The sequence below is a fragment of the Macaca mulatta genome, chromosome 7, assembly GCF_049350105.2.
Source record: "Macaca mulatta isolate MMU2019108-1 chromosome 7, T2T-MMU8v2.0, whole genome shotgun sequence".
Taxonomy (NCBI): Eukaryota; Metazoa; Chordata; class Mammalia; order Primates; family Cercopithecidae; genus Macaca; species Macaca mulatta.
In genome coordinates this window covers 143,131,889-143,145,841 of record NC_133412.1, presented here as the reverse complement: position 1 = coordinate 143,145,841, position 13,953 = coordinate 143,131,889, and the positions used below count along the sequence as shown (strand labels likewise).

Here is a 13,953-nt window from a genome sequence, read left to right as displayed (position 1 = left end):
GGGGAGCTCAGATGCCCAGCTGGGAGCACCCAAACCTTGCATACTGACTCCAAAGCAAATGATGCCAGCCAATCTGAGAGAGGACTCACAGTGGCCATTCAGCTAGAAAACAGCCATTGAAGAGCAGGACAGAGCAGAGAGTGGGATAGGCGAGTCCCCAAAGAACACAATGGAGACAGTGTTCTGAGCACAAAGCGTGCTCCATCCACCCTCATCTTATCACACATCCTTGCACCTGATGGGTGATGGGGGCATGGGGACCAGTTCTCCCATTGAAAAGATGATAGTAGAGGCTCCCAACACATGCAAGAGATTAGACCAGTCACTTCCTAGACAAGTCCTTCCTGCACATGAATGGGTCAGACCCTGCTCTTGCCATCATTGACAAAATTAAACATTAAATTTCATAACTGCATAACTGAGATTGTTTACTCACTGCAAATTATATGCTACCTGGACCTCCCACGGGAAGGCAAAAGTAAGGTCCCCTTGGGAAGCTGGCTGCTGGCTGCTGCTGACTGGGGCTCCAGCTTCTACCCTCCCAGATCTTGATGTGCTGAGAACTTTAATGCCCACAGAGGATACGCCAGTGGGGGAGGGGCGGGGCGGACCAGCACAAGCCCATCGCTTTACTCAGACAGGCAGCAGCATTTCTCCTCTACAACTTCAAGGCTCCCTGCAACCCAGAGTTTCTAATTTGAAAAGGAATTCCCTTTCCTGCTTATAGATTCAAAGAAGTATTAGCCTGTCAGAGACTGAGAGCTCTTAGAGATATACAAGGCTCATTTGATGGTTCTAAAAAGTTTCCTACCCCCACTTGGTACTGTTCTCTCCCAACCTTTCCCTTTTCTTACAAATATCATGCCAAGGGTACCGACATTGTCCCAAAACCTAGGACCACAGCACAGGGTACAGGTTCCTGTGCATTGCCCCTACTAGATACTCTGCCTTGGTGAGTAGAGCCAGCACCAACCCCATACATGAGTGCATAACAACACTCATCTCACTGTCCAATTAAAAAGAAAAAATAAGTATTCAACTTACTACAAGGTTACAGTGATCAGGAGAGTGTGGCACTGGCATAGGACTAGACATATAGATTAATGGAATCGAATTGAGAATCCAGAAATAAGCTGATTTCTGACGAGAGGACCAAGACAATTCAAGATGGAAAAACAGTCTTCTCAACAAGTAGTCCTGAGATAACCGAATATACACATGAAAAGGAATGAAGTTATAACAAATAAAAGAGAAAAAAAAGATAAATTGAACTTCAAAACTAAAGCTTTTTGGCCAGGCGCAGCGGCTCACGCCTGTAATCCCAGCACTTTGGGAGGCCAAGACAGGCAGATTGCTTGAGCTCAGGAGTTCAAGACCAGCCTGGGCAACATGGCAAAATATCGTCTCTACAAAAAACACAAAAATTAGCCCCGCACAGTGGCATGCACCTGTAGTCCCAGCTACTCAAGAGGCTGGGGTGGGAGGATCACTTGAGCCCAAGAGGCTGAGGTTGCAGTGAGCCAAGATGGTACTACCACACTCCAGCCTAGGTGACAGAGTGAGACTCTCTCTCAAAAAAAAAAAAAAAAAGAAAGAAAAAGAAAAAAAAAAAACGAAGCTTTTGTGCTTCAAAGGAAATTATCGAGAAAGTAAAAAGACAACCCATAGTATGGGAGAAAATATTTGTGAATCATATATCTGATGAGTCTTGTATCTAATGCCCAGTGGCTCACGCCTGTAATCCCAGCACTGTGGGAGGCTAAGCCAGGCAGATTACTGAGGTCAGGAGTTTCAGACCAGCCTGGCCAACATGGTGAAACCCCATCTCTACTATAAAAATACAAAAATTAGCTGGCCTTGGTGGCACGCGCTTATAATCCCAGCAATTCCAGAGGCTGAGGCAGAAGAATCACTTTAACCCAGGAGGCAGAGGTTGCAGTGAGCCAAGATGGTGCCACTGCACTCCAGCCTGGGTGACAGAGTGAGTGAGACTCTGTCTCAAATAAAAAAAAAAAAAGAAAGAAAGAAAGAGTCTTGTATCTAGAATACATAAAGAGCTCTTGTAACTCAATAATGAAAATGTGAGTAACTGAATTAAGAAATGGGAAAAGGATCTGAATAGACATTTCTCCAAAGATATAGAAATGGCCAAAAAGCACATGAAAAGATGCTTGACATCATTAGTCATTAGAGAAATGCAAATCAAAACCACAATGAGATACCACTTCACATCCACTAGAAAAGATACTAATAAGAAAGATGGAAAATAACAAGTGTTGACAAGGATGTGGAGAAATTGGAACCTTCATACATTGCTGGTGGGAATGTAAAATGGTTCAGCTACCTTGGAAAACAGTCTGTCAGTTCCTCAAAAGCATAAACATATAGTTACCATATAACCTAGCAATTCTACTCCTAGGTATACGCCAAGAGAATTGAAAATAGATACCCACAAAAAAAATGTATGTAAATGTTCACAATAGTACTATTTATAACAGCCAAAAAAATGGAAACATGCCGGGCATGGTGGCTCACACCTGTAATCCTTTGGGAGGCTGAGGTGGGCATATTACTTGAGCTCAGGAGTTCAAGAACAGCTTGGGCAACATGGCAAAACCCCATCTCTACCAAAAGTACAAAAATTTAGCCAGGTGCGATGTTGCACACCTGTGGTCCCAGCTACTCAGGAGGCTGAGGTAGGAGGATCGATTGAGCCCGGGAGGTGGAGCTTGTAGTGAGTCCAGATCATGCCACTGCACTCCAGCCTGGGCAATAGAGTGAGACCCCATCTCAAAAAATAATAAAAAATAAAAATAGAAACAACACAAATGTCCATCAGCTGATGAATGAATAAATAAAATGGGATATATCTACACAATGGAATATTGTTTGACAATAAAAAGGAATGAAGTACTGATTCATGCTACAACAAGGCTGAGCCTTGAAAACATTATGCTGATTAAAATAAGCCAGGCAGAAGGACCAAATATTATTATTCCAATTGTATGAAATGTCCAGAATAAGCAAATCATAGAAATAGAAAGTAGACTAGTAGTTGCCAGGGACTGAGGAGAGAGGTAATGGGTACAGGATTTCTTCTTGGGTGATAAAAATGTTCTGGCATTAGATAATGATGACAGTTGCACAACTCTGTGAATTTACTAAGAACCACTCCATTGCATATTTTTAAATGGTAATTTTTATGGTGCACAAATTATATGTCAACACAGTTATTTTTTTTAAAGAACAAATAAAAACAGGTGGCCAGCCCACAGACCACAGTTTGCCAACCTCTGAACAAGTTCAATTCTTCCAGTTTACAGTTGAGCAAACCAAGAACCTAAAGAGGAAGAAAACTAACATCTGCTAAGCAACAATTATGTGCTAAATAGAAGACATTTTGTATAAATTTTCATTGTACATTAACTGGTTGTTTGGAACAAAAGCAATTCACTGAAAAACACATGTAAAACAAGTAGTAAGATGCTCAGGACACAGTAGATGTTCACACTGTAACAATAATATGTTTTTTGAGCATGTAACAAAAAAGGAAAAAGAAAAGCAATAAGTGCCCAACAGTGGGGTCCATTGACCATTTATGCCATCTGTACATAAAGGATGGGCTTGAATTTTTAGCTTTTAACTGCTTTGGAAAAAAAAGCTAGCATTGTCCACAGACCAAAAGGCAGGAGGTCTTTATAAAGCAGGGCACCACCCACTAAACACACTTTTTCTGCAGCATCCAAAGGGGCCAACTGTGGCTGAAGAAGCTCAGAAACATTCCAGCTCACAGATGCACCCCAGGTCTCAGTACTGCAGCTAGAGAGTCCTCTACACTGCCTGAGAGAGCCACACTGTTGCTCTAGGCAAGATCTTCCCACATGAAGACACAAAGGCCCATGGCCCCTGACTCCTGTTAGACCTCCAGGCTCATCAAAGATAGGGCAAACCCCTTCCACCCTATGAGGATGTTCAGCCTGCCAGCGTTTCACCAGTCCAGGCCAACAAAGGTTCACAGTTCATGTCAAGCATCCAGACCTTCAGTACTTGCTGGGAATGTGAAAGAAGAAAGACCAGACAGTAAACCAAGGTGTTCCCAGGGCAAGCTAGTCACACGACTCGAGTCTACGGGGGCGACGTCAGGAAGATGCGGTTCTATACTGTGGAGTTGGGGAGCTAAAACGGAACAATAAGATCTGCTTCATAGCTCAACTCCAGGCACTTAGGAAACAAGTGTGTATTTCCCTAGGTTTTAGGAAATACAATAGTAAGAATTACAGAAATGACAGTAGAGCCCACTGCCTTTGTCAAAAAGTCATAGAACATTTTTTAAGCTTCCAACTTCAGAACAAAGCATCACCAAGAAGAAATTACATCTCCCCAGACCCCTATATGCAAGGGATCCATGGACATAGAACCCTATTTGCAATGACCTCAAGAAATTAAAAAATCAGGTACGTGTGTGTACTGTTGGAGGGAAGTAGTGGTTAGAATAAGAAAATGGGAAAAGTGGTAGTGCCCATACAGCTATATCAAGAAAGATTTTTCCTGGACCATGGAGCTCAAAGACAGGAAACATAACACTTTTTTTTCCACACAGATATAACATAATGAATAGAGTTTTATATTCTATATTATTAGAACTATAATCCATCTACACAAAAAATTTAAATGTCTTGGGAATGAGTCTGATAACAAACCAATAATCAACCACATGGTTGCTCAACATTTATGGAAAGCGATGTGGTAGTATGCATCAAATACCTTTAAAAAAAAAAAAGGCCTTTGACACAATAGACAGTTGCTGGGAAGTTAATCCCCAAATTTTCAGGATTCATGATACATTCATACAATGAAATACAATGCAGACACTTTTTAAATGAGATAGTGCTGTATGTAACTTACTGGGAAATAAGCCCATAACATAATTAGCTAAGAAAATATTATAAAACAATACATGACATCACACCATTCTTGTCCGAAATAATGACAATAAGTACACACAAGGAAAAAAAATCTGGAGGGTTAGACTTAACTGTTGCTATTTCAGGGGGATGAAATCACTGGCTTAATCTTTCTACCTTATATACTTATTGTCAGAATTTTTTTTAACAGAATGTGTGTAGCTTTTCTATTTAGAAGAAAATGAAAATATTTATTGTCTTAATTATCTGGTTAATTAAATCCCTAATACACACACATACACAAATACATAAAATAAGCCTCTACAACAGATGCCTTTAGAGGGTGCATAGTGTGGCTATGTCATTTGTTTAAGCAATTTTCTAGTATCGGATATTTAGGTTGTTTCCAAATTTTTGCCACTATAAACAGAACTTGGATTGTAATCCTTGTGGCTAAATAGTTTCATATATTTTTAGTTACTTCCTTAGAATAAATTCCTAGAATTGGAATTGCAGGCCCAAAATATGGACACGACTGAAGACTTTTGACCCACATTGCAAAATTATCCCATTAAAAAGTCAGTGCCAATTTACTTTCCAAACTGCAAAGGAAGGGTACCCTTTTCCCTTTATCTGACCCTGAATATCATCATCTTTTCCCAGTTTTTGCTAATTTAGTAAGCAAAAGCATTCATCATCATTTTTATTTGTATTTCTAAAATGACAAAAGAAGGTAACATCATTCGGATTCACTTATTGACTATTTATTATTATTGTATGATCGGTTTATTGCTATCTCTTGCCCACATTTCTACTAGAATCTTTTTCTTTCTGAATTGCAAGAATTCTTTACATAAGATTAGCTCTTTGTTGTTAAGGCTAATGTGTGTTGTTTGCTTTTAGTTTAATTTTTCTCTTTTTAGAAATGGGGTCTTTCTATGTTGTCCAGGCTGGAGTGGAGTGGCTATTCACAGATGCAATCATAGAGCAATACAGCCTTGAACTCCTGGGCTCAAGCAGTCCTCCTGCCTCAGCTTCCCAAGTAGCTGGGACTACAGGCTTGTGCCACCATGCTCAATTCTGCTTTTAGTTTGGTTTAAGGTGTTTGTGTCCAAAAACTTAAAATTTGTATATATTTTCCTAACAATAAAAAACATTCAGAATTCCAAATAACTGACTTATAAATGAGCTTTTGAAATATTATTGTTTGAATGTTGTCTTTTATATAGTTACTTTATCATATGTCTTAATCTCTTTTCTGCATGTAAACTCCTTGAAGGCAGAGGTCATGACATTTTTTTGAATCCTCCCTAGCAACCAGCACACAGCCCACAATATAGCAGAGCTCAAAAACGTCTGGGATGAAAAGATATTGTGCCTGGGGATTTGCTTTGAAGCAATCCAGTTTGGGGGCAGGAGATGGAAATGAGGTAAAAATGAAACAGAATTGGCCATTTGTTAATCATTGCTGAAGGTGGGTGATGGGTATATGTTCATTATATTATTATTTCTACCTTTTTGTATTTTTTTAATTTCCATAATCAAAAGATTGTGTTTTTTAAAATGTTTGTTTCATTGATTGGTCAATAGCATTAGAAAGAGAATTTCTGGCCAGGCGCGGTGGCTCAAGCCTGTAATCCCAGCACTTTGGGAGGCCGAGACAGGCGGATCACGAGGTCAGGGAATCAGGTGAAACCCCGTCTCTACTAAAAAATACATAAAACTAGCTGGGCGAGGTGGCGGGCGCCTGTAGTCCCAGCTACTCGGGAGGCTGAGACAGGAGAATGGTGTAAATCCGGGAGGCAGAGCTTGCAGTGAACTGAGATCCGGCCACTGCACCCTAGCCTGGGCAACAGAGCGAGACTCTGTCTCAAAAAAAAAAAAAAAAAAAAAAAAAGAAAGAGAATTTCTGCAACAACAATGGTGATACAAATGGAATACATATGTATCAAGGCCACTTCTGTAGCCCAAAAAAGTTAAGAGCACAGCCTTCGGTATTAGGCAGGCTTGAGTACAAATTGTCTTAGGCCCTCCATATTAGGCAGGCTTGAGTACAAACTGTCTTAGGCCCTCGATATTAGGCAGGCTTGAGTACAAACTGTCTTAGGTCCTCGATATTAGGCAGGCTTGAGTACAACTTGTCTTAGGCCCTCGATATTAGGCAGGCTTGAGTACAAATTGTCTTAAGCTTAGGGACCTCAGGTCAGCTATTCGACGCCACTGAAACTCCATTTTTCTTTATAAATAAGGGCATTAATAACTATCTCAAAAGGTTGTAGTAAAGATTAATGAGTGTAAAACACAGGGCCTAGCACCTGATAGCACTCAATAAAAAGCGGGCATCATTGTCATTCAGTGATACACACACTTGTCAAGCTCCAGCCAACACAGCCTGATGGTGACAGCCCAACACCCTTCCACTGCAGCTGAGATTTCAGTTAATCAGCTTGGGCACCAGACAACTGCTTGGCAGAGGACTTGATAGAACAGATGTCAGGAGTTGTGTTCCGGATACCCAGAACAGAAAACAGATAAGACCATAGCAAAGGACAAAGCCTATAGCTCCTGACCTTACTCAACAGGTCCCCAAAGAGGCTAAATTCCACATCTCAAGGAGGCAATCGAGAAACAAGAGTGATGAAGTCCTTACGAAAGTGGTTTGAAACTTTGATCAAACATTGGCATCACCTGGGGAGCTCGAAAAACCACAATGTCTGTGTCCCACTCCCAGATTTTGATTTAATGGTCTGGGATATGGCCTAGGTTTCAAGACCTTTAAAAGTCTAACATGATCTAATGTACAGCTTTAGTGTCGCTGCTGTAAAAGAAAGCTGAGCCACTCCTGTGTGTGAGTTGGGGCTGGAGGTAGGGAGGGAAGAGGACAAGGGAAAACAAAGGGAAAGAACAGAGGCCAGCGAGTCCCACATGAAGCCCATTAAAGCCAAGTCAGTCATGTGGTCTCAAGCTGTGTCCCATGCCAGACAAATCCAATCCCATTAGAGTCCCATCACTCCCCACATAAGCTTCAAGAGAGGGTTATTGTGTAATCATTCACAGGGCTAAAATATGTGACTAATACCGGGATGCGTGCATATCAATATTCTAAAGAATATTAAAGCAATGTCGTTTATCTCTGGGTTTTGGTCTTGGGGGAAAAAAAAACGCCCAGCTAAGTGATGGAGGTTGGAGAAAGGAGAAAACATCCATCTCCTGGCATTTTGGCAGCCTGTCAATGTGACTGAAGCACACTCAAAGAGGCAGCCTTATTTTGTGACGTTATTGCAGTGTCTTTGATCAGCGGGAAAAGCACATCCATTTCAATCACTGTAGCACTGTACCTGCTGCCTGGCTGTCTGGCTGCCCACCAGGGTGAGCTAGCCTTCAGCCTATAGACACATGGCAGTGCTTAGCATGTCAAACAAATGAGGGGGTTCTTAACTATCTACACAACTCTTGCGGAACGTCAGGGACTCTCTCGTTTACCAATTTAGCCTGGACTAATCTGGAAGTTCCTTTCCCCCAATAAACACCACCTGGTCTGGCCTGGCCTCATCAAAACAAAAGCTGGCCAGTGGGCTGTCTGTCATGAGGTAGCCATCACTTCAGAATCAGGAGGGCAGGGATCAACCGTTCCTATAAGCGACACACTCAGGATTACACAAGCCTGGAGAAAGAAAAAGCCAATGGCAACGAACTCCACTCTCCTCCTTTACCTTCACCCTGTCTCAGCCCCAAACTGATTTGAGAGAAGTCTGATTCCTCCATGCAGACATGAATTCTTAGCAATGCAGTTTTAAATCTATGCAAAGATCACCCACATTCTTTTTACCAGAATAAACAGTTTTTTAAAAATTGATGGAAGAGTTCATCCATTTTCCAACTTGGGGATTTTCAACAGAAGCTCTGGTGGGTTTTTTTCTTTTTTCTCTTTTTTTGCTCTGCCTCTCGGGTTCACGCCATTCTTCTGCCTCAGCCTCCCGAGTAGCTGGGACTACGGGCACCTGCCACCACGCCTGGCTAATTTTTTTGTATTTTTTAGTAGAGAGGGGGTTTTACCGTGTTAGCCAGGATGGTCTCGATCTCCTGACCTCGTGATCCACCCACCTTGACCTCCCAAAGTGCTGGGATTACAGGCGTGAGCCACCGCGCCCGGCTGGGTTTTTTTTCTTAAGTGGCATAGTGGTATCGACACGATAGAAAGATATGAGTAGTAGAACTACAGTAGAGATGGGAATAATGATGATGATAATGACAAAACTTTATATATTATTTATGTGTTCCAAGTGTTTCATGTGTGTTAACTGATTTTATCTTCATCACAACCTAATGAAGGAAGTTATAATAATGATCATTAACAATAGTAATTATAGGAATATATAATATGTAACAATTATTATGACATATAATAATAATGAACAACAGAAAAGCAATCATAATAATCAATCTCCACTTTTCAGATAAGACACCCAGAGAAGCTCGGGGACTTACCTGAAGGGTGGGGGCTGAGCTTCGTGCCAGGTGTCCAGCTCCAGGAACAGCACGCTAACCAGAGCACCAGACTGCCTCCTTCCAGAGCACACCTCAGAGCCTCCTTTAAAGCTGCCAGCTCAGAAAGCCGGCAGAGTATAGAGGGCTTCCGAGGGCTCTGGACTTAGGAATTCATGAGTCTGAACTCCAGCTCTGCCACTCCACATCCCACACCTGTTGCATCCTCTATAAATGGGGATAATGACACCTATCTCACAGGCTTGTGGTAAGGTTTAAATGACAAAATGAATCAAAAGCACCTCTCCCAGGGTCAGCAACGAAAGTCGGTTTAACCCGGTGACTATCAAGCCTGGCTACCTATTTGAATCAACCAGAAAACTTTTTAAATGCTGATATCCAATCCCCAACCTCCTTATCCCTCTACATTTCTACCTCAACAGAAAGTTAGTCTCAAATCAGTAATCCACTGTGTCCCACCTGGATATGAAACCTGAAGCCCCTCAGACCAAAGACCAGCCTATACACCCTTTGCCACATTGATCGAGAATTACAGGCAAGCTTCTAAATCCCTGAAGCCTCTGCCCCTGGCTCTAAGACAGCAGGAATCCCCCCAAATGTTGTTTGATTGGACAAAGGAAGTTGCAGGTGCCAGGACCATTCCCAACAACTTGGCTAAGCTCACCCTTGTCCAGTGACCTTCCCCACATTCATCAGGACAGCACCTTCACCCAGCTGGCACCATATCTGACTCTCACAGAAGCTTCCCACCTCCCACCTCAGCCACAAGCCCCTGCATAGGAGGAAGCAGCCCAGAGGCTTTCCTGAGAAGCACCTTTCTGTCCCACCGTTGCCTGTGTTTTAGAAATAGTCTGTGCCAAGGCCAGGTGTGATGGCTCACACTATAATCCTAGCACTTTTGGAGGCTGAAGCAGGAGGATCACTTGAGGGCAGGACCTCGAGACCAATCTGGGCAATGCAGCAAGATCCCTGTCTCTAAAAAATATTTTTAAAATAAGCTGGGTGTGGTGGCGTGTGCCTATAGTTCCAGCTATTCAGGAGACCTGGGTGGAAGGATAGCTTGATCCCAGGAATTCAAGGCTGCGATGAGCTATGATTGTGCCACTGCACTCCAGCCTGGAGTGAGACCCTATCTGCAACAGAGTGAACCCTGTCTTGAAAAAAAGAAAAGAAAAAAGAAATAGTCTGTGCCAAGATCAACACAGTCAGCATTACTTTGACAATACACTAACCAGAAGACCATCCAAGATGAGAGGTAGGACTGCCTGACTTAGGTTTTAAAATCTTAGTATATGCATACCTGTATGTGTATATACACACACACACTCACACACTCCAAGAACCATAGTACACTTTGTGCTCAAAAAGGACTCTGCTTCGTTCAAGGACTGGGTATAGAAAGCAGGGAGGGCAGGGGGTAGCAATAAACAGGGAAGGGAATACTGGGGTTGCCCATGGAAACTGGCAGGAATAAGAAAAATAATCAGCCCACATTTGACAGAAGAGAAAAGCACAGCTCTGGCCCTCAAAGGAGACAGCCAGCAGGGAGGATGGGGACCAAGCAATGCCAGTTTCCTGGCTCGGGCTACCATGCATCTTTTCAGGACCTACTGCCAGTTGGCAAGAGGTGGCGTGGGGGGCCGTGGAGGGGTCGGGGAGGGGGAAGGCAGCACGGAGGAGAGTTGAAGAGCCACTCACTCGACTGTTTCCCAGAAAGTGAAGGCGCCAAGCAGCCCTCGCGCTCTCAGGACACCTCCCCTCTGCTTCCGTCCAGGAAAGAGCCCAAGAGGATTGTCCAAGGCCTCACCTGGGTAAAGGAGCCGTCCTCGCCACACTCTGGGACAAACACAGCTTCCTGAGGCTTCTTGGCTTGCTCCAGGGCTTGAGCCCGCTCCAAGCGACACTTGCTCTGGCCAGCATCTGAAAGGGGAGAGGAGCGGATTTCATATTTCACTTGGATTCGACACTGGGGCCGAGGGACAAAATGGCTGAGAAAACCACTCCACCTGTGCGGGAGCCCACACACAACCAACTGGCTTCTCCAAGCCTGAAAGGGCTGTGGCTAGGGGCTGCTGCACAGCCCCCCTTCCCTGCATGTCAGTCACAGAAAAGTGGAGGAGTCATGTTTTTCCCAAGTTCTGCCTGTCTTTTCTCCCAAGTACCTCTACCCTCGCCCCATAGAAAATAAAAAAATGTGTTACTTCCATGATTTTTCACTGGGTTTATTCTAAAAGTAGTAAGCCCAATGGGGGTTCAACTATGTCTTATGGTTCAAGAATTGCAAGTATTTTCTTTAGAAAATCAGAGGCTCTAGCACAGCCTGCTTAGCCACCTACAATTCCTGGGATGGCTCTAAGCAGTCCGGGACTACAAATTCAAATATGTTCAGGATTCAGGAAAAAGATACAAATTAGAGAAACCAGCTGGATATGAGAAGAATGACACTCAGTTCTGAGAGGCTACAGGGAGTGCTGTAAGACTGTGGCAAACTGAAGAACAGGCTCCCCTTTAAAGGGGTAGCTGTTATGCAGGTCTAGTCATGTGTTGCTTTGTAGGAACACAGATCTAATGTTACCAGACTTTCCAATTTTGGAACAGAAGGACAAAAAGCAAGATTTTTTTTCACTGAATCTCCCAATTTTTAAATGTTATCCCAAATGTTTTTTGCTGTTTTTAAACAGGCAAGGAGACCAAACAAAACATATCTGTTGGCCAACAATTTGGAATCACTATTTGGGAGCCAGCAATAATGTCTTGCCGTTTTAAGCATCTCCATAAAAAGAAAAAGGAAAGCACTCGCCAGATAGCAGCACATCTCTTTAAGCCCTAGCTTGGGGGCAGTGTGTGAAAGACAGAAAAATGCTCATTCCTTCAGGTAGACCAGGCCTTCTTCCTTCCACTCTGGTGGAAGGGGTGGAGAGACAGGAAAGCAAAGTGAGTAGACAGATTTATTCCAAGCTCCCCTGCTGCAAATGCACAGTGAGGGAGCTGGGGTGCCCAGGAAACTCTCCTTGGCTGGGCAGGGGGTGCACACACTCACCTTTGCATCTACCTCGATGCACCACGCCCAGGGTCTGGTCTCGGCACTTGGCTCGCTGGTACTCACACATGGACTCATAGGACCTGCCATCAGAGGCACAGATGGGTTTGGGTTGAGTCCTGGAGCAGTGCAGGTTGCACTGAGGGTCACGGTCACTTATTAGAAACTAGGTTGGAAAAAAGTGAAAGGGTACAGAGGTTACTTTTGCAAGAAAAGTAGGGGTGAGTCCATGACTTACAGTACTTGTTTGCCTTTAGAAAGTAAGTCCCGAATAAACTCAAATAAAACCCTGAAAGTCAAGGGAACGGAGCAGCCACAAAGTCTAACCAAGGAAGGCATCATCTATGCCTCATACGAACAATAATGTCTAACAATTACTGCCCATTAACAGGCACTGTGCCAGGTAATTCGCATCCAGGACCTCAGTCCTCACAACAACCCTATGAAATAGGAACTCTATTCTGTAGACAAGGAAACCGAAGCCCAGAGACATAACTTGCCCAGTGTCACATAGCTATAAGAAGTGGAGGCTGAATTAGAATCTAAATCTGTCAGAAGTAAAGTCAAAGCTTTACCCTCTAGGATGTCCAGCCTCTCCATCCATGCAGACAGCCATGCAGCCTCTATTTGGGTGCATCCTCAAATCAGGAACACACTCTCAATCTCCAAATTCCATCTCGGGAAAGTTTCATTTATTAGATGGTATTGAGCTCCAAATCTATCCTCCCTCCAATTTTTGCCCATCTCTCTCTGGCAGAATACAAGTTAAATAATTTTCTGTGAGAAACAGATTTCCTGATTTTTAAAATAACAATAATCAGCATGGAAAATATTGAGTTAAGCAGATTTTCTTGGTGAAGGGCTTCTCAGGTGACTCTAATACATTCTTATGCATTGTGAACCTCCAAGACATATAGTAAATTAAAGATAGCTACAAATTATTTGCTACTCCTCTCATTGAGCTATGGAGTCTAATTTCTTCTCCCTTGAATCTGGACTGGCCTCAGGAACTTGCTTGACCAAGAAAATGCTATGGGAGTGGTGTCTGGGGACTTCAAAGTTAGGTTACACGAAGCCTTGCAGCTCCTACCTGGGCCTCTTGTAATACTCACTCTTGAGGAAACCAGCTGCCGTGTAAGAAGCCTAACAACCCTGAGACCATCATACTATGAGGAAGCCCAAGTTTACATATGTCAAAACTATGCAGAGAGAGAAACGCCCAACCAGCCCAAGCACAGAGACATGTTGAGTGAAGAAGCCTTCAGGTGAGTCTAATCCCAGCTGTCATCTAATTGCAACTCACAGAGATGAAAATAAACAATTGCATGAGAGACCCCAACTTCAGAACCACCCAGCTGAGCCCAGTTAACCCACAGAACTGAGAGAGAGTATAATAATAAATTGTTTTAAGCCTTTATGTTTTGTGGTAGTTTGTTACACAACAATCAACCAGATCAAGGGGCATATACAATGAAGGATCTTCCAAAGTTACTTAACCATGAA

The 13,953-nt window shown here is 43.1% G+C and overlaps 1 protein-coding gene across 14 annotated transcripts in view; it reads right to left on the bottom strand.

Annotated features, from left to right (window-relative positions):
* Positions 1–13,953, bottom strand: part of SMOC1 (SPARC related modular calcium binding 1) — a 150,438-nt gene that overhangs the window by 67,589 nt on the left and 68,896 nt on the right. For all 14 annotated transcript variants that reach the window (XM_028851625.2, XM_028851626.2, XM_028851627.2 and 11 more), the window contains exons 2-3: positions 12,451–12,616; positions 11,218–11,330 (exon numbers count right to left, since the gene is read on the bottom strand). In XM_028851625.2, the coding sequence (XP_028707458.2) occupies positions 11,218–11,330; positions 12,451–12,616 (279 nt within the window). The remainder of the gene's footprint in view (positions 1–11,217; positions 11,331–12,450; positions 12,617–13,953) is intronic.